The sequence below is a fragment of the Apus apus genome, chromosome 16, assembly GCF_020740795.1.
Source record: "Apus apus isolate bApuApu2 chromosome 16, bApuApu2.pri.cur, whole genome shotgun sequence".
NCBI lineage: Eukaryota > Metazoa > Chordata > Aves > Apodiformes > Apodidae > Apus > Apus apus.
In genome coordinates, this window is record NC_067297.1 from 4208354 (window position 1) to 4229432 (window position 21079).

Genomic DNA, 21079 nt, shown 5'->3' on the forward strand with positions numbered 1-21079 from the left:
CACCTTGTCCAGCCTCTCACCCTTCTGGTCTCCTCATCTGCGGGGTGACCTTGTTTCCTCCAATGGCTTTGGCTTCAGCTGATTTTAATGGGAGCTTTGCCCAAGAGCAGTCACTACATCAGGGCGACACTTGGGGCTCTGCCAGTGGAGAGCTGAGGAGCCCTGGCCAGCCTGGCCAAGGGAGAGTGGTTAATGGCTTAGCAAGGGCAGTTTTCATTTGCCCTCGTGTACTAGTGGGAGGCTGCAGCATGCTGGGCTGCGCTGGAGCTGTGATGCCAGCAACTGAAACTTTCAGGTGTCACACGGCGGGTTGGCAAAGGTGAAGGTGAAAGTCTGGGTTTGCAGGTTCTCGTACCGTGCTGTAGAGGGAGTGACGCAGTGGCGTGTCAGGGCTTGTGGTACACTGAGGACAGGCTCTAACAGATACTCAATTACCATGTAAAATCGGCACAGTAATGAGGAGACTTGTGGCTCAAAAGGACCACCTGCCGCAGTGGTGCTGACCCTGTTGCATAGTCTTAGCTCCCTGGTGGGATGCGGGGGTGCACAGGTTGGGAGGGCAAGAAAAACAGAAGAAACACTGTATCCTCCCCCGACTTTTTCTGCTCTTTTAACGGTACCTCTGAAGGCTTGTTCTGACCCCAAAAGGGGATTTCAACGGGCACGACGTGGGAAGGATGTCCCGGAGGCTGCAGGTGACCTTCCTGCAAGCCAGCGATACCCTCCGAGCTGCTGCCACGGCCGACTGGGGTCGGGGCAGCCGTTCGCACCCCTTCCCTCCGCCGCTGTCCCGTGCTGGGGCCAGCTGCGGGGCTCTCCCGGGACAGCGGGGCTACAGCGGCTCGTTCAGGTGCCCCCGCGGCCCCGTTCCGTTCTGTCCCGTCCCGTCCCTTCACGCTCGCGGCCTGGGGTCGCCCCCTACCGGCCCGGCCCGCCCCGGTCCCGCTGCCCTTCCCGGCCGGGCCCTCCCCGGCGCACTCCTCTGCCCAAGCCGCCGGGGCTTGGCCTTTCTGCCCGGTGCCCGGGCCTCCCGGTGGGTGTGTCAGCGCCGAGGGCAGCCCCGCGGTTCCCGAGGTACAGGCGGTCTAGGCCTCCCGCTGATTGCCAGGTGTGTGTTCACAGGTACCTGTGTGGGGCTCCTACAGCTTGCATCCCTGCATGTGTTGGCACAGCCCATGTCCATGCATATATCCTGGCATAAAGAGCCTTCGTATGAACGTCTTGTCTGTATACACACAGCCTGTACACCTGCAGCCTCTGCTGAGTGTTCTGTGTGGCTATGCAGCCACCTCTGAACATGCATATGTGTGCCTGTGCTTAAAGCAGTCTTCATAGTTGTACAACCCTGCCTGCTGACACCTGCCATGCCTTCCAAGGTGCATCTGATGTGTTTTCTGTATGTAACAAACACAGAAAAACATTGTTCCTCTTGAGCATATCCACTCAGCTCCCCCCTTTCTCAGCTTGGAGGAAAAATTATCACTTTTTATTGCTTGTAAAGAGCTTGAGGGGTGGGAGCCAGACATACAAAACCACTGAGGGGCAGTGGATGAGCTTCCTGCCTGCAGTGGGTCTACCAGCAAGCATTGATCTTTGTCAGTGATTTACTTTTTAAACAAATCTGTTTTAAAAGGATATGGAAAGACATAAAAATAAAACCAAGATAAACCAACATCTATTAAATATTCTGTTCATGAAATACACAGATCTACTGCACTGAAATACACAAACCTGGTTACATTCCACTTACCTTTTGAGAGAAGAAAATATTTCAATAATTAATTAATCAATCATCACTTAAATGACTCCACTGTGCATTCCATCAACCTATACTGCCTTGATTTTTGTTTCGTGCAATATTGAGTTTGAACAAAGTGTCAGGGAGGAGTTTAGTTTTAGATGTAGTGGCTGGGCTGCAGGTTTGTCAGCTGAATTAGCTGTGGTTCTTTGTAGCATCGCAGCTTCAGTGACTGTTTTTTCCCTGATGAGTCCATGAGTGGTATTGATTTCCAGTAATAAGCAGCTAGATGGTGTGCATCCAGTAAAGGATGCCCTGCTAACTTTGGGCTCCCTTTCAATAATCCTCTGACATTCCTGTGACCTTAGAGAGCAACAGCAGTGCCAATGAACTTGAGTAATTCTCCAATTTCAATCAAATGCCTGCTTAGAAATAATGTCAAACAGCTATTGTAGCTTGTATGGTCATATTTAGTTTTTTAGTAGCTTTCTGCACCAGCGTAAGACCATGAACTTAGTACTATCTATGAATAAAGTAATTAGCAATATTCTAATGTTTCTTCCACCCATTTCTCCATGCAACCATCTTTGGAAAGAATGTATAGCATTGCTTCATTCCACAGAGATTAAATACACTCTTTGCTTTTGGAAGGCAACAAGCAACCATGTAACATTGTGAGGCATCACATCTCAATGGCAGAAAAAAGGAATTAGAAAACCATCAGCAGTCCCTCTGTGTTCTGCGGAAATAAGGGTTTAGGTAGTTTGTTACCACCTGTGCTGAGATATAGCCAGAGGTGTCATATTGAGATATGCAGTTTGAGCTTTTGAAAGGTGCTGTCATATCCTCGCTTAACACAGGAGTGAGGCAGACTTCTTTTTTACGGTGGTGTGTCTCGTGTAGTGCTGCAGGGTTGGAGTATTTGGTATGTACTGGTTGCCAGGCCTCTGCTCAACTAATAATGAGCCACACTTTCTGTAGCACCTCCGCGTGCCAGCCAAGTACTCACCTCTTGTCCCTTTTACTTTGAAGGAGCTGAGGGAGCCAGGACAGAATTAGCTGCTTTTGCAGTATTCCCAGACGGACAGAGAGTGATTCACAATTCCCATACTCTTGAGCAAAGTGAAGGGACCACTTAAGGTTCATTTTAAATGATCTTTGTACTGTGCATGCATTGTCACAGCAGCTTCTGGGCTGTCAAGCTTGTATTTGTCTTTTTGTAGCCCCTTAATGATCTTGAAAGCAGAACATATCCACAACACATGTTCTGGCCAACACATCTCTAGTGCAGGTACTTGGATGTTCTAGTGCACAATACATGGACCAGATCTGCATGGAAGGTGTCAGGAGATGGCACATTCCCATCTCTTTTCATCTAAAGCAGAATAAAGCTAGCTAATTACAGGCAAAGCTGTTCTAAACAGAAGTTGACAGTCCAGGCCTTGTTACCTTGAGAGGGATGGAAAATATTCTTGGTCTTTTTAATAACCTTTCTGTTGTTTGTGATTGAGTATGATCCAATTGCTCTAATGGAGGAGAATATTATGCACAGCATGAGTCAGCAACACTTTCTTCCTGGAACAGCTGACAGCAAAGAAAGTTCCCAAAGTCTCTGCAGAAATATTCCTTCCCCCAGAGAAGGATCTGGACTGCATCCCCAATACCTGCTGGTGCTTCCCCTTAAGATGAACCTGTACATTTCTGACTGGAATATGGAACCATGCAAGGTTCATTTGAGGTCAGAACACACAACTCAAAGTGCAGCAAAAGCACTTGGGAGCCTGATGCAGAAGAAGAGAGGGAAGCCAGTCCCAAAAGTTCAGAGTGCCAGTGCATGTTCCAGCAGTGCGGAGCTTTGAAATGAGGCCCTTGACAGAGGTTAACCCCCAAAACTACTGGACAGTGCTCTGTTGTAGTGTTTGTTTTATGCTGAGAACAACCACCTGATACAATGTTCCAGCAATTGAAGGACTGGCCTGTGAACCGTCTCCCTGTACAAATCCATACTTCTACTCGGAGTTTTTGCCAAGCAAAGCTACAGTCTGATAAGCAATCTGAAGTATTGGATTGACTTTTATTGTTTCTGTTGTGGCTCTTGGGTATTTGCTGCCACTGGATAAAGTTTCTGGCAACTGCCAAGTGATTAGCTATGGTGGGATCCAACATTTTCCTATGAAATGAGCATTTCTGCCAAAGGTGCCAGCCCAAAGCACAATACTTTTGCTTTTTAAAAAATACAGACATTCTAAACTACCTAAATCACTCCCTGTTCAATGCCAAGTCACCCAGTCTCCCCCCCGGCTCTGTGCTCAGGTCAATGTGCCAAACGCTTGTTTCCCATGAGCTGAGACCTTGTTCTGTGCCAAACCTCATCCACTGAGGTCTCTCCACCTTGGACCTCTGGGGAGAGGAAGGGATGTGGGCACATAGGCAAGAGTAACATTACACAAAATTCTTACTCTTACTGATTTTTAGAAAGTTTACAACAGAGCCCCAGACCTTAAAAGAACAGTGTGATTGCCACAAAGAACAGTGTGGGAAAACCAGTATACATGCATGTGCAGCCCTCCCACATGCACACTGACTACCCCAGATATAGGCATACCCACAGATCAGCACCTACACACAAATGTTTTTGACACACTTATTCTCAGCATCCTGTTCTCTTACAGCAGCCTCAGTTGGAGGAAGGGAGAAAATATGTTCCTTCTAACCTAATCTTCTAATGACCTTTCTGCCAGCTCCACTTTCCTGCCTGTCTCAAAGCTGCCTGTGGTGGTGATGGGAGCAAGATCTCAATGTAGAGAGTGATTTTCCTCCTCAGAGGTCTGCAGAGTCTGTATGCTACATTGTGATGTGCTTCTCAGTTGCTCTTAAGAGATTCAAGGTAAATAAGGAGATAAGGAAATTGATTATGATTGTGTCTCTAGGGCCCCTTGCGGCTCTGCCAAAGTTCTTGCTGAGTTGAAGGACTGTGTACTGCAAGCCTGGTGCAAGTGTGCTCCTATCACGTCTTCATTTCCTGGACTGCAAGTTCTCTGCCAAGTCTGGCAGCAGATTTCAGCCCTCTCACTTCACCCTGCATGTTTCCTACAGCTGCCTGCAACTGCAGGGCAGAAAAGCAAGAGCAGGCAAACATGGCAGGGTGCCATGGTGGCTGGCTATGAGTGCTCCAGCACAAGCTAATATTTAGAGTGTCACTATCTCAACTTTTATTGAGAGGCTTTTAGAGCTCTGTAAGACACGCTCAACAGCCATCTTTAAAAGCTATCCCATGGCAGTCTGGAAGCTGTGATGGATTATCCTGGCAGGAGAAGCCTGACTCCCTTGCTCCCCTCCCTGTCTCTGGGAGGATGCATGAGATGGGCACTTCTTAATTGCAGGGCGTTCCTGGCCTCTGTGCTGCCAGTCAAGGGGTGATTCATTAGCAGCAGGACAGTGATTCTCTCTCCTCTTTGCTCTGGAATTGGAGTAGTTTGTCTCAGGAAGGAGCCCGGGCACCTTGCTCACTGTGTTGCAGCTTCTGCTCAAGGGAGACAAGGCACTTTGTCAACAAACAAGGAGCCTGGAGAATGGCTCCAGCTGACAGAGATCATTATTAATGACCAGCACTTTTGGTAGATCATCCTCCCATTAGCTGCTTTAAGAGAGGAAAGAGAAATAGAGCTAAAGAGCCTTGAGAGGAGCTGGGAGTTTCAGTATCCTCCTGCAAAGTGCCCTGCTGCAAGGCTCAGGGGTGGCACAGCCCCCAGGACATGACTGTGTATTTCCCTAGTGTCAGGGGTCTTCAAACTGTGACAGCAGGAGATAGGCCCAGTTTAGGAACAGTTTCACTTCCCAGCCCATCACAGATGGACTTTGCTACAGAGATCTTCCAGACCAGATCTTCACTATCCCCTCTGTCCCTCTCAGTCCTGGGTACAAATGGTGTCTTCCAGTATCTACTACTGTAGCTTCTTGCTTTGGCAGACCGGTTGGCCTTTGTGCTGCTACTTCCCAGCCTATGCAGTGAAGAAGGCATTGAGGGAATCTGAGAGGAGGCTGTTCCACTGCCTTCACTTTTGGGAAGTGATTGGTATAAGGAAGAGCAAGAAAACACCCTCCCATTTGGTCATGCACTTCTGGCTGCAACTGGAGAAGCTGTTGGCTCTTGTTATGCTTGGAAGCCTAAACTCATCTCCTCAGGTAGAAGAAGACACTAAGCTCTAAAGAAACTGTTGATTCACCTTGCAATCATACTTAGTTTGCCACAGCACCATTAGGGTGGAAGCAGAGAAATCCCTGCTTTGTTCTGACACTGCTTGTTCATCCTTCTTTGTCCTACAACCCTAAAGCTGCCAGAAGAGTGAGTCCTTGGCTCCTGCACAAAAAAACTCCCATGTGGTGCAAATACTCAGCCCATGGGTTATGTCTTTGAAAAGCTTTTTGTTTGGAACCACCCTCACAAGGAAAGTTGTGAAATCTTTCAGCTGAACACCTGAGTGTCCAACCAGCCTGCTGCATAGGCAGCGTGTAGGATCTGTGTCATCTTGGTCTTCACAGTTCTTGAAGGAGATAGCTCATCATACCATGGCTTCTTATCACTGTGGAGATGGAGCTGTGGAGGCTTTATAGCTAAGAGTGCATTCACTGTCCTGTTCAGATCCTATTGGATGTGATGGTGAATTTCTAATGCAATTTAAATCTCTTTTCAAACTGAATGCTCTTCAGCCTGAGATCAGAGGAGCATGTACTGGGTACTCATCCCTTTTCTGTCATAGGTTATTCTGTTACTACAACAGGTCTAAAGTCCAGAATTCAGAGCTGGCTCTACATTTAGGAACCTCTTACGTATTCCAGGACTGGGATCCTTGGAAGTGGAATGGATGGATCTGACATCCAAATTCTTTGCTTCACGTTATCTGGCCTGGGCCTGTTCAGATTAGGATTCATGTGTGAGCCCATCTTTGGCAGACTTGAGCAGGTAAACCTCCAGTTGATTTCTACTTGCAGAAAGCTGGAAAAACTTTATTTCAAAACTGGCTCAAGGTCTCTCCCTTGTGGTTAAAAATTACTATCCTGGGGCTGAGAGTGTTGTGGGGTCCCTGGACTGCTGCTGCAGGCTTGCTTCCACTGTGGCAGGAAAAGCATAGGGAACTTCTAGGTCTGCTGGCATTTATAAGCTAAAATGGGTCCCACTCAGATAAATGGTCCATTTCTGCTCTGAAACAAGCTCTGGACTCAGCTTCAAGCCCCTAAGTGGATTGCCTTCTGGCCAGTCTAGCTCTCTGGTGATTGAAAAGCTGAGAGGAGTTAGAAGGGGGGCAAGTAGGGATGCGACAGGGGACCCAAACTAGCTGGATTCACGGAACTCATCACTGAAATCACTTCTTGCCGTGCCTCTCTGTTTAATTCTTCCTGAACCAGCCCTCTACCATGAGTGAAACAATCTTGCCTGCAGATTGAGGAGGGTGGGAGGGATTTGAACATTAATCTGATGTAGATTATACATCCGCCTCCCTCTCTCTCCCCTTCTCACTCTCTCTCTCCCCCTTTCCCTCTCCCTTTCTTTCTGTCTGTTTCTCTCCCCTCCCTCTCCTTCCTGCTTCATCTCTTCAAGAAAGTGAACATAAAGTAAAAACACGGAGAGAGAGGCAGAGAGAGAAAAAGCTCCCTGAAGAGGGAAGCCCCAGCAGGCAGTAGCTGTTTGGATTTGCCTGGCGCTGCCTTTCTTGCTTTGCTCCCAAGGAATACCTTTAATGGGATCAATTGCTTCAGTTCCTTTATAACCAAGTCCACCGGAAAGGCAGACTCAACATATTATGGGCAACTGTGTGAAGTCTCCACTGAGAAACCTCTCAAAAAAGGTATGTTCCCTGAATCAAAGTGCACTGTGCATTTCCAGCCCTGCTTCTTGGGAGGGGTGATGTTGTGGGCAGATGGGAATGGGAGGTGGGAGAAACACAGAGATGTGTATGAAAGGTTCAGCTCTCTTCTCCAGACTTTTTTTGTAAGTGCTGCTCATGCATGGGATGTTGGGTGCCACAGCATGCCTGTAATTAAACGTGTGTGGATGCATGCACAGGAGCAGGCTTGTGTCCTGCTCCGTGTGCGTGTGTGTAGAGCTGGGTACATGGAAGCTGGTGCTGGTCGATGTGCACAGTGTGCTGGCACACATGGTCTGTACAGGCATCTGAATGCGTGTTTATATGTGTGAGTTTGTGCGTGTGCTTCAGTCGAGAGGTATCTTCATCAGTGCAGCCGCGTGTCATTTCTGGAGGGACAATATATTCACGTACATGTGAGTGGGCGTGTGTCTGTACATGTTCGTGTTGGCGTGTAACTATACGCACACCTCATGAGCCCACCTGAAGTGTGTGTGTGTCCTTAGCTTGTTCTGTCTCTAGATACACGTGCTGAGGTGCATGAGCAAGTGTGCAGTGTTGGTTGTGAGTGTCTAGGGGAGGACTTTGTATCACACCCATCTCCCTGCTTCTGTGGTGCTGTGTGTGTACCTGCTGGTGGATGTCCCCAGAGAAGTCTATATGTAGAAATGCGTGTATTTTTATGTATTTCCATCTTACATATCTACACATCTGGTTTGTTGGCATGTGTTTGGGTGTAGAAGTGTGGTTTTCTCAGTGAGCTGTTTATCCGTGCCTCTGTGAGTGGATACATTAGGCCCTGGCTGCGTGTTCGTGCATCATGCCACACGTCAGCACAACCCATGTGTCTATATGCTTGGGCCCAGCTGGAGTTCATCTGCAAGCTGCCATGGGTGGTCTGTTAGGCTTCAACCTGCAGTCTGCTTTGTTCTGAGGTTTTACAATGTTCCCAGGACAAATTAGATTTGGGAGCAATTCTGCTGTTAATGACAAGGATGAAATGGGAATGACGTGCCTCAGAAATACTTCTTGTTTGACAGAGGAAGGTCTTGCAGCACTGTGTATCTGTCAGCCACACGGCTCACACTTAGCATTGCTGCAAATCTAATAACTCAGCAAAAAGCTATGCAACTCACTCCTCATAAGTGACAAAGTTATGCTAAGCATCAGAAGTATTGCAATGAGGAGCTATCTCTGTGGAGACCTGTCTGACAGTGAAATGGCACTGCCATCAGGATGCTTCACCCGGGAGACCTTGCCACCCAGGAAAGTTCCCCTGGCAGGGAGCTGTTGGGGAGAGTACCTCACTAGCAGGGATTTTCTTTTGGACAGAGATTTGCCTCTTCTGTGTAGAAACACAGTTTTCTTCTTATCTCACGTGCTGTAAACAAAACCAGTAATGGCACAGAGCTGCTGCGGGGGAGCTGGGCTACTCAAGGAGGGAAGGCAGTGCTGAGCCCTAGGTCAGGGTGACCTTCAGGGAGAGCTAGAAGTATCTCAGGTTTACCCAAATGTGCACATACAAAAAAACAACCTTGTTGCTCATATGTCACCTCCAACTTGCAGTACAAGGAGCTGGCTGGAGCTGTGCTCAACATGATCAAGGCAATTGCAATAAAAGTCTGATGTGTGGCCAAGCTGCTTGAATCAAAATGAATTCAAGAACTTATAAGCTCTGTGTCATCAATCTTTTAGGTAGTTTATACTTTCACTCCTAAAAGCTGCTTAGAAATATGCACTTTGTTCCTAGTTAGAAGGGCTAGGATGGCAGGACTAAAAAGAGAAATTTGCAAAGCTGAATTAGAGAATTTTGCAGACATTGATGCAGGAAGCCATGAATTAAGGCCTTGAACACTCATCCTGACAGATCCTGGGGCTCTGCCGTTCTTTTGATCACAACACACATGATTATAGTGGAGACTTTGCAGGTCATTCTTAACATTGCACAACTTCACTTGGCTGTTTTATCATTCTGGTCTGTCTTCTCAGGTTTTACCTTGGGCAGACTCCTTTTGCTGAAATGGTAGAGAGACTGTAGACGATACATGTGGAAGCTGCTCTTGGGTGACAGATTGAGCTCTCGAATACCTGATTTCGACCCAAAATTTGGGAGTCACTCCCAGGTACCGGCTGGTTTGGTCTGGGACTAGCTGACACCGGGGTACCTTGCCTGTTCCAGTGGCAATGCTCAGGCTTTGTCTCCATGTCTGTTGTTGGCAGCTTCACTTCCCCACTGTCACAGAGTACCCCCATGATCCCAGTGGCCACCCTGGCTGCCTTTCCCTCTGAGAGGCACTGCTGTTGGGGTGAAGAGGCCCCTCTGGGCTTGTTGCTCTGCAAAGTCCCTCTGACATGCAGGCAGGAAAATGACATGAATCTTGTTGCACTTCTGCTATGCAGAAAGAGAAAGCTTTGGCATCCAGGTCTCTGGCTTTTCCACCCCATACCATCACTACAGACATCTCTAAATCAGCCCAGTCTTTTCACTCTGAACAGCTGGCTGGTCTGACACAGCCAGTGTCAGCCAGGGAGAGTAGTGGTCCTTTTCTTGGGGAAGGGAGAGGGAAAGCCTGAGCTCCCCATTCCTGTCCTTGCCTTTCCTTGCCGTGCACATTGCCGTTTTCTCTGTAACGGGCAGGCAATTTACCCTGTACCCATATCACAGCTCCCTTTCTGGCTCTGCCAGGATGTAGGAGGAATGTGATGGAAGGACCTTGTGCAGGTCGTTGCAAGAGAGACCTGGACGGGTGCAGGCAGAGGGAACATCAAATGCCATAAATCCTGCCCGCAGCAGCGGAGTGGGGCAGGGATCCCCTGTGGGGTCTAGCTGAAACGTGCACCTTTTGTCTTGGTGCTGCATCGGGTTGTCTGGTCAGGATCCTTGGTGGCCCTTTGGCAACTGTTTCCTCAAACTGGCAATCTCTGTCCACACAGGAAAAGAAAGGGATGACCATTCTGTGGAACTGCTGCGTGGCTTGCTAGTAAATGCTATTGACTGGAAGGGTCAGCAGACAGGGATTAGGGGCTGTGGGGCCTTTGATCTTTCATGTGGCTTCAGTGGAATTAAACACAGAACTGATGTGGGCTATTTTAAGCGGTTCATATTATTCAGTATATTAAACTGGAAAACGTGCCAAGGAATAAAGCTGCTAATTTTGAAATTACATTGCACTGATACCATGAAGCTGTGCAGTTCAACACAGATGCCTTGGCATTTAGCTGAGCTAGTAATATGCCATTTGTGGATGGTTGCTCATCTTTCAGGTTTTTAAGGACAAGCGCCCCATGTGTCACATTTAATCAGATGTATTTCTTCCTCATCCATGACTGCAATGAGAATTATTTTCTGCTTTATCATTTTCTTTCTCCATGGCTTGCTTTTTGAGTTGTTTTTGTTTTGATGCTTGATATTCATATGACATTATACCTGAGCAGATTAGTGTAAGACTGTGTACAAAAATGTGAGCTACAAACCAAGTGTGTGATAATATAGCACATGGCAGACACAGCAAGTAGATACAATAGACTTGGATAAGCGTGAATGGGGAGTGCGTGTATTTGTGGTCTTTTAGCCTGGAAAAGCACCTTGGGCTTTAAGGAAAGGGTTAATAGAGACAATGACAATTGACAGACTTCTCTGATCACCCCTGGGAGCACTGTCTGTAAAAGTAGAATCATTCCTGAAGAGGAATCTGATGCATGATTAATGTTTATTCTATAAAATTAAGGGTCCTGTGGGTTGTGCTGGCTTTTTATAGCTGCATGGGAATATCAGGATAAGAGTTTTCTTGCAGAGCCAGGGAAATGCACGTCTATAAAAGGAAAGCAGTGCCTCCTTATAAAATCCAGTGCTGGATTCTGTTCTGGAGCCCTAGCTTAGCAGGACATGTACACTTAGGAAAATGTGTGAATGCAAATGGACAAAAATGATCTGTGCTTTGGGACTGTCAGTGATTAGAAAGGGCCAGTGCAGTAACTGCCTGAGACCCTGAGGATGTAACTAATTAGAAGTGGCATGGGGAGTGTGAGCCTGCAGTTGGCAGAGCCATCCGATGCTGTAAGTGGCCTTCTAATAATAATATAAAGCATGTGCTGCTGTGTTGCTGTAACATAATGCAGAGCTGAACCTAAGGGCGGGTTTTGTGCAGGCTCTGCCTGGCATCCTGGGGATGCCCTGGCTGCAGGGCCCTGCCAGCAGCTGTGCCCTGGCCACAGGCTGGCACAGGTACTGCTGGGGCAGGACCTGCTCCTCCTTTGCAGCTCACTCAAGGGATGGTTTAACTCTGGGGCTGATAGTGGGAGCCCTCTGGGCTGTGTCTGGGGAGATGTGAGCAGTGCTGAGGGTTTGATGTCATTTCAAAGCAAAATTCTCCTGGTTGGTTGTACTTCTGTCAGCCTTTGAAAGCGAACTCCTGGACTTACTGCTTCTGTACAAATCCTAATAGGCCGGTAGGGGGGACGCAACGTGGACCAGATGAAGGAAATTTAGCAGTAAAGTCTCTGCGAGGCGGTTCAGTAAATCTTCAGAGGAACGGCTGGGCAAGATGGGGAGGTAACATCCTCTGTTGTGTTGTTTGCTTGCTGCTCGTTGGCTGGGAAGATCCGCCATGAGGAGAAGACGTGCTATAAGGCTGTCCAGACCAGCGAAGAGGGGCCGTCGGCCTGCGAGTACCAGGGTCCTCTCATGGTGCTGGCCCAGAACTGCGCCGTCATGCACAACCTGCTGGGGCCAGCATGCATCTTCCTGAGGAAGGGCTTCGCAGAAAACAGGCAGCCTGTACGTAAGTTACACCCAGCTGGGTGAGATACGCACAAAGCCACGTGGATGTGAGCCGGGAGTGCAGAGCTGCCCATGTGCTCCATCTGCATGGAGCTCTGTAAGCACCAGCCCTGGGCCTGGAGCATCCTGACTCCAGCTCCAAGTGCAAATACAATCACAGGGAAATATCTGATCCAAAGGATGTGCAGAGATATCCCCATGCCTAACCACTGAGAAAGGGGAAGTCTACAAATGCAGCTATGGAAGATAGATCCAAGCCTACACTCAAGTAGGCATAATCAGAAGGACTCAAGAGCAGGACTTAGGACTTCAGGACTGACATAATTATGTGGACTCAGGAGGAGTCCAGTGCTCTAAGATGTTATTCCAGCAAGACATCCGCATCTCATTCCCAGAGGCTCTGATTAGCATTTAAGGCCTAAATAGTCACTTAAATGCAAATCAAGGCATCCATATTGGGAACGAGCTGTCCCCCAGAGTTGCCCATATTTGATACTGTTCCTGTCAGCTCACAGTGAGCACGCTAGTACCAGCAGAAAGAAGCACACGTCTGCCTCCTCAGATACCCAAACACAGTCTCTTATACGCTGTTGTACACAGCCTGACACTGCAGCAATCCCAGCCAGATAAACCAAAGCACATCAGTCTGTCCTCATATTTGCAAATAGTTTCAGGCTACCAAATGCCCCCACACACATGGAGATAAATAGCAGAAGCATCTCTCCATTCAGTCACACCTATTTGTGCCTGTGTGTTCATATGCATCTAAGGTATGCATTTATATACAAACAATAAAAATAGGTGTTTGTATGTAAATTCAAAGATACACACCTGGACATGTTAAATATACATAAGTACACACTGCAGTATTGTATCTTTATAAGAAGTAAAACACGTTTTTGCACATAAACATTTGGTTCCTACAATAAAATTAATTTAAAGTTATGCATAAAAATGTGATTAACCGATATTTAATAGATATGTATGAGTGAATATGAGCATTGTCAGATATTCACCCAGTGTGTTCCATATTCTTCTGGTGAAATAAAACTCACCCGAATTACCTGAGTCAGAGCTTTCTTGCCTTCCCTAAGAAATCTCTGTCTTACTTGTGCATTGATATGGTTATTTATAGCTGTAGGAAACACTTAAATCTTTATTACTGAAGCCTCTTCTTCAACCAGCAACCCATGAAAGAGTCATTATTTGTCATTATTGATTAAAGGGCTTTTATTCTTTCTAACCTTCATCCACTAAGTGACCACATATTCCTTGTACCAGTTCACTAAAACACAAAACAACACTCTTACACAAGCACACTTTGGCATGCACAGAGCTACCTGTCATAGGAGATAGGTCCATCTCCCTAGTGAGAGGCTTACAGCTGGACAGGTGTCCAACCTGCTGAGGCCCTGGGAAATCACAGTACCCTCAGAAGTCTCCAAAATAGGATTAGTGATGTCTTTAACTACCCTGATGTAGAGTAACTGTATCTCATAAACAGCTTTACTTTTACTGACTCTCTAGACCAACAGGATTTATTGTACATAGAACAGATAGAAATGAGAGTAAGACCATTACATATAATGGACTCTCTGAGGGTCACCTCTGCTCGTATCTAAAGTCTCTGAACAGTTTTATTCCTCTTTCCATATGTTCTCCAAAAGCTCTAGAGTGATTCAGCACATTTTTTTCCCAAGCAGTTTTCCTCCTTTATCATTTTAGGAGATCTTCTTTCAAATTTAAAACAGAAAACCTCTTCATGACATTAGTTATGGCCTGAGTCAGATTTTTGGAGGGACGTAAACCCTCCTCCTCCTTTTGCATTCACAGTCTGTGGCTCCCTGGTGGTAGAATCTGCATATGCAAAGATAAGAGCCCTGCAAACGCAAATGCCTTGGTGTGCAAAATTGGTGCTGAAGCCCCCATTTCTGACATGTGTCAGTCATGTCAGTTGCAATGGAGTCTTCAGGGAGTGAGGAGGAGGAGGGTCTCATGGCAATGTGCTGGAGGAAGGCCTGGGTCCTACCCCAGCCCCTCTGACAAGACAGCAGTTACCAGGGGTGAGTCACGGTGCCCTTTGCTCAGTGCGGTGCTGATCACCACCCAGCTGCCCGCGCTACCCGGGGGTTAATGGTTGTGAGCTCTGGAAGGAAGTGCACAAGGTGTTGGTACTGACCAGGGGTGGTTTCCATCTGCTACTTTATCTAAGGCAGGAGGGAATTACTGCCTCCTGCATCCGGTCTAAGGAGTTTGAATTGTTTTATTACTTGGTGTTGATGAAAGCAGAACAAATGGGATGACATGTTTGAAAATACCAGGTCTGTGAAGGATGAAATGGCAGAGCCAGTGTGCTCCAACAGCTCCATCCAGCACAGAGATGCCTCTGGGAAGGTTATGAGTGGCAAGCTGGTCATTTCTCTGGCACAGCCCACTTTTGCACAGACATAAATCAGTGTGTGTCCTAGTTTGTTATGCACTCTGAGCAGCCACCATTAGTTTCCAGAGGAGCCTGTGGTTAAATAGCAAAGGATCATCCTTCCCAAACTGATCAAGGGCACTGTCTGCAGGGATGTGTGGTGGGGCTGGAGGACACCTGGAAGGCAAGGAGAACCTCCCTGTGGTTGAGGGGAAAAGCCAAGAGTGAGACAGCAAAAGAGATCTCATTTCTATTTCCAAATTTTCAGATGTTTTGGATTTGCCTGGGAGCCATGAGAGGAATTAGAAAGGGCATTTAAACCAGGAAGCAGTGCATTTCCATGCTCATCTTTTCTTCTTGGTGCAGTGCTGGAGTTTTCCTATATTCTTCTATACCCTCCCCTTCTTCCAGGAAATTCATATTGGATGTTTGAAGTTGCAGTCTTTCCTGAACATGGTGAATCCTTGTCCTGTTTTGTTTGTACATTACCTTGATGATGTCTGTGTTTTGTGTCTGCCCCCATGCCTGGTTTCAAAATGCTTGTAGAAGGAGTTGAGGCTGGGGGAATGGGGGACTGACTGTAGGAGATGGCACTGGGATGTGGGTTGTGAGAGAGCTCGTGGCTGTGTCTGTCCTGCCAGAAGGCAAGGATCAAGCAGCGATCCAAGCAGATGATGGCACAGACCTGCTGGTTACAGGGACTGCTTCCAGCTGTTTTGATCTGTCTGTGTCAGCGGGAGCTGCAGTAGGAAATAGAATCAGAGCTCTAGAGGAGATCACAACTGCTGCAGGGCCAGTCTCTGCTCCAGGACTTGGTGCTGGAGAATGATGTCGGAGCTTCATGAAGGTCATAGTAAAATCAGGTGGGGAGGCCACACATATGGCTGTGCTGGCCCAGATCTCTTCTGTTTTGGAGGAGCACCTGTCACCCCCTGCCCAGCAGATGAGATGGAGAGGAGCTTCCACAGGGAAGTGTGCAGGCTGCCACCCAGCCCTCTTGGGGACAAGAGCTGGGAAGCCTTGCTAGCTAGATGGTATTAAACATGTCATCACCTTCTTGTTTCTTCTCTCACCTTCTGACTTGTCCCAGAACTGTTTGCACCAACAAGTGCTATTCTGAACCTATGTTTGTGCCAAGCTCTAACATAGTATTTTCTCTTTTTGCAGGATAGAGAGCTGCGTCCAGAAGAAATTGAAGGTAAAACTTGTTGCTCCTTCTGTGTCAGCTTTCTCCTTGCCCAACAAAAGCCTGCTGGCTGGCCCTTCCAGTTTAATCCCTATGGGGCAAAATAATTTGGGGCAAATCAAGGGAGACAATTACTGGAATAATTGCTGGCAACGCCAGCAAAAAAAAAAAAAAACAAACATAAAACTGCAAGAGTACTGACTGTGAAGGAATTTGCATCCACTCCAGGTGCTTCAGGGTGGGAGGATAAGTAAAGCAATGGGATGTTAGCTGTCAGGGAACTGCTGTCCACCCCAGCTCCCACAGAAAGCGTCACAGAGCACTGAGCTCCAGGGAAGCTGTTTTATGTGCTAATCCCTACAACGAGTGCTGTATCTTATAGTGCAGGGGTAAAAGCTGGGAACACTTACTGCGTCCAGTTTCTTTAGGGAGCGTGGTTTAGAAACAATCAATCCCTGGCACTTGTAGTCCAAGAAAGCTTTCCTGTAAGGCAAAGGTCAGCAGTGCTGCTTGAGAGCTTGATGTTTCTCCAGTAATTGCCTCTTTGCAGGGAGATCTGCTGGGAAAATACAGAGTATCTTAAGGAGTCTGGCCTCATAAAGGGCTGCTGATTCTGGGGTGGTTTCCTGGAAAAGGTATTTCAAGCTGTCACTGACAATATTGTTCTTTTTTTAATCTAATCCCACAGAATTAAGAGAAGCCTTTAAAGAATTTGATAAAGACAAGGATGGGTTTATTAACTGCAGGGACCTGGGGAACTGCATGCGAACCATGGGCTACATGCCTACTGAGATGGAGCTAATAGAGCTCTCCCAGCAGATCAACATGAACCGTGAGTAATGTCCACCTTGCTGTGCCTCCCTGTTGCTGCTCTGCCTTGCATCACTGCCTCAGGCTCTCTCGGGCTCTCTCAGGCTCCTGCTGTCTCTTTTCCTTGGTTGCTTTTTTTGTTGTTCTCATTTTTGGTCCATATTATGTCCTTTTCATCTGTGGTCCTTAGCAGTTGATGCCTTTGTTTCTTGCTTATCAGACAAAGGGACTGTGTGCACTGTGCTGTCCGGGAACAGTGTGTGTAAGGGTTGTCCTTTGTGCTTATGCTGTCAGGTATAAAATTGCTGCGGGCAGGTAGACAGGTTGTGAATGTTGTCATATTGAAGCTGGTGTCAGACTGAAGAGCAAGCCTGGGAAGGTGGAGATGCTTTGGTCAGAGTGGGTGATGGATGGGCTGTTCCCTCTGCTGTGGATGTACATAGATCTGCTGTGTGCCTGGGGATGGGCTGTGAGCGAGCTGTGCTGGCAGTGTCAAATAGAGGCATCTGCTGGAGTCATGGAAAAATGTGACAATTCCAATTCACTGCAACTGTGTTTGTCCCCCATGTCTTTCACCATCATTTTTTGTTGCTCTCTTGTCTGTGGCGCTGCAGGGTATTACTCTCAGCCAGGTCGAAAAAAGGATATTTAGTGCACATTATTTCTGACACATGATGATGTAAAAAGGACAAGTTACTTGGTCAAGGGAAGGAAAACAGTTGTGACAGATGCAACCAGTCACGCACAAAAGCAGCTGATAACCCTGGCACACAAGTGTGTAGGAATTTGAGAGTGTGACTGCCAGCTTTCAGATAGGGGACAAACAAGAAAAAGGACTAGTACAATGAATAAACAGTTGGACATATATTAGCCACTGCTAATGGAGCAAGGCTGTCACTGCTGCAGGGCACTGCCCAGGCCATGCAGGAACATCATGCTGTGCCCTTGCCATGCACTTTGGCACAGGCACAGCAGAGGTTGCTCTAAGCACTAGAGTGATCAAGCTTCTAATACCTAGTACATGACTCCATAAGGGTGTGACAGTCCACGGCAGCCTAGGGTGGAATAGCTTGGCCTCATTCTGCCTGGCCCACAATCCAGAAAATAGAGAGTCAGTGTAAAACTACCTCTGCTTTTCCTTCCACTATCCTGCACCTTCTGTGGTTTGCTTCCTGGAGATCCAAGCACTCTCTGGGGCACACAGAAGTGCAGAGTGAGTGCTGGTCTTAGGTAACATATGGAGTTCTTACACACAATCTTTCATCTTGTCCCAAGTGGGTGGCCATGTGGATTTTGAAGATTTTGTTGAGCTGATGGGACCAAAGCTTCTAGCAGAAACTGCAGACATGATTGGTGTCAAAGAGCTCCGTGATGCCTTCAGAGAGGTGAGTGCTCCCTACCGCGTGCCCCCCAGAAAGGTGAGCAGCAGGAGACAGGAAAGAGAGAAGACCCACTGGGGAAGAGAAGAGGAGGAGGAGAGAGCAGCACAGTGGAAGACAGAGAGAAAGCCAAGAGAGGCATGAAACAAGGGAGGAGCAGAGAAAGTCACTAAGATAAGGGAACCCTAAGCCAAGGAAGAGGAAAGCTGATGCAGAGAGAGCAGTTACGAGGGATTTCTGAGGAGAAAAGACAGACTGGATCCAAAAGGCACCCAAAGGAGTAGAAGGAGGGACACAAAACACTTGCATGAAAAATAGAGCACTCAGAAGCAGGACAATACAAAATCCAACCCAGAGCAAGATCCATTTCCATTAACTGCATTTCCCCTGCTGGTATTTTTAATGTACTTGCAGTTTGACACCAATGGTGATGGGGAGATCAGCACCAGTGAGCTGCGAGAAGCCATGAAAAAGCTTCTAGGGCAGCAGGTGGGCCATCGGGATATTGAGGAGATCATCCGGGATGTGGATCTGAATGGAGATGGGCGTGTGGATTTTGAAGGTGAGAGGGGATGAACACTCCCTGTCCATCTGCTCTGGGATGAGTCAGAGTTTCGGCTCAGAGGTGGAAGCGGAAGGGAAGATTTGCATGCTTGGGGCCCTGGCATCTGAAGTATGGAGAAAAAAGCAAACAAGACTTTTTTCTTAACCTAGTCAGCTGAGGAAAATGGAGAACATTGGCCCCCACAGGGAATTTCTCAGCTGAAGTGTTCATTTGTGTATCATCTCTTGCTACGTCTCATTTTCAGCTGGGTCTCCATAACTCTAGCATGGTACAAGATATGCCCTGTCACAGTGAAGCAGACTCTGGTATACACATATTACGCCAGCATCCTTTTTATAGGGCATTTTCCTTTATATTAAATCTATTACAAGAGCTGTGAAGAGGCTAGATTGGTGTGGAGAATGCATTGCACCATCCGTGTCCTCTGGCCCACCTTATTATCTGCATTTATAGAGAATCTCTCTGCCATTTTGCCAGAAGATGGGCACGAGCCAGATGTGCTCACTAGGACTGCAGATATCTGATCTAGAGGTGTCATGTTAAATCCTAGAGGGTAATTAATTTCTTTTCCCACTTTTCATGCCAGAAGGACTTGGAAAAATAAGAGTGTTGAGGCTGCTATCCTAGCCATTAGCTGTGACAGGAGCAATATTAATGGATCTCCTGGTTTCTGGCAAGGGAAGCCGTTGATATCAGACAGCTAAGAGGATATAAGAGCTGGAAGGTGTGAGAGCATGGCAGACTGCTTGCTTTCCTAGGGCAAATCCAAAGGGTGAATGAAACACAGGAGCTGTGGAATTAAAATAAAATTTACAGAATTTTTTTTGCTCAATGGCATTCCTTGGTCTCGTGCATGACAAGGAATCTCAGTCCTCAGGATTACTGAAGCTTCTGAGAGCTTTGAAAATGCTAAAAATAGTGAAGTGTCTCCCTAGAAAGTATTTGGTAGCTGCAATTGTTCTAATGCACTGGCTGATTACATGACAGTAGCTCTCCTTGTTTCCCACAACTGAATTATGTTAGACAGCTAAAATACATGAAATGCTATCCCAGTATCATTTTCTCTGTGAGTTACTGCATTCATTGTCAAAGGACAGCTCCAACAACAGGAGAGGAGAAGCCAAGGGGATAATTTACACTGCCCTCTTCTTTGCAGTTATTAGTTCCTTAGCAATTCAAGTGCAGAATGAAAACATGTTTATATTCGATGGCATTTACACTCAATTTGAACAATTGTAATTGACTTCACAAGCTGCAGAGTGGTGAAGAAATAGATCCAGGGTATCCTGGATCCAGGGATCCAGTTAACCTGTATCTTTATAAACAAGAAGTTCAGCAAATTAAACTCTTCTTTCCAAAAATGCTGGTACCTACCAAACCACTAGTGCTGTCCCACACTAGTGTCTCTGTGAAGTGGCAAGCTGACTTAAGAAATCACACTGTGCTCAGCTGTAGTGTCTCACAAGGACTTGCTTGTGCAAAAAAGACTGAACACTGGCTGGGAAGGAGTCTGAGGCAATTAATTGACCTGCTAGTGGGATCATGTCACCATATCTAATGCAAGGATTAAAGCTCATTTTGTGTGAGCTCTCCAGGGCCAGTCACAGAGCAGCACAGACCTGCTGGCAGCGTGTGGGCTCTCAGTTTCACCCTGGCTGCATGCTATCCCAGAGAGCTGGGATAGGGACCATGGATGCCTTCTGCTTCACGGATCTTTTTTCTCATTGGTTGCAGAGTTTGTTCGCATGATGTCTCGTTGAAAACAATTCTCAGCTAAAGAAGAATCAGCACCTTAGAGAGGGCAAAAGAGGACCTAGATGGAGCATCTAGCCCCGATGTTCCCACATGAAGGTTTATCGGCTGGCTGCAATTGGGACATTACAAGATGACCTGCTGCTCCTCCCTCATGGTGGTCCCCTTTGCCCCTCCACCCTTTCACACTGTGAAAGACTTGCAGCTTCCTACAACTGGAACCATTCCTTGGAAATGATTGCAGGAAACTGCAGAGCCAAGACTTGCCATGATGCTTTCATGGGATATTTGCAACTTTAGACTCCTCCTCCCCAGCTTTGTTCTCCCATCAGCTGCTGCAAAGCAAGAGCAGGAGAAACCCTCTTGGCTTGGTGGATGAGAACAAAGCTGTTGGGACTGGTGGCAGCCTCAGGGCGTGCTCTGCACTTCTTGGTTTCCCTTGGTGAACTGTGTCCGTGTTTGCTGTCTGTGTGTGTGTGTCTATCTGTGTGGAGTTATTTATGCATCTCCTGTGGTTATGTTTACCAAGAGTAAATTCAAATACATGTCTTGCGGGGGAAAGCGATAAATATGCACGCTGAAATGA

At 47.1% G+C, this 21079-nt stretch overlaps 1 protein-coding gene across 4 annotated transcripts in view; it reads left to right on the plus strand.

The window, feature by feature from the left end:
- The window catches only part of CABP1 (calcium binding protein 1), a 52099-nt gene extending 31020 nt beyond the window's left edge, over positions 1-21079 (plus strand). For 2 of the 4 annotated variants that reach the window (XM_051633841.1, XM_051633840.1), the window contains 7 exons: positions 7338-7584; positions 12203-12379; positions 15969-15999; positions 16676-16819; positions 18073-18182; positions 18591-18738; positions 20476-21079. In XM_051633841.1, coding sequence (XP_051489801.1) covers positions 7540-7584; positions 12203-12379; positions 15969-15999; positions 16676-16819; positions 18073-18182; positions 18591-18738; positions 20476-20501 — 681 coding nt within the window. In that variant the 5' untranslated portion in view covers positions 7338-7539 and the 3' untranslated portion in view covers positions 20502-21079. The remainder of the gene's footprint in view (positions 1-7337; positions 7585-12202; positions 12380-15968; positions 16000-16675; positions 16820-18072; positions 18183-18590; positions 18739-20475) is intronic. The other 2 variants (XM_051633842.1, XM_051633839.1) reach the window with 2 other exon arrangements.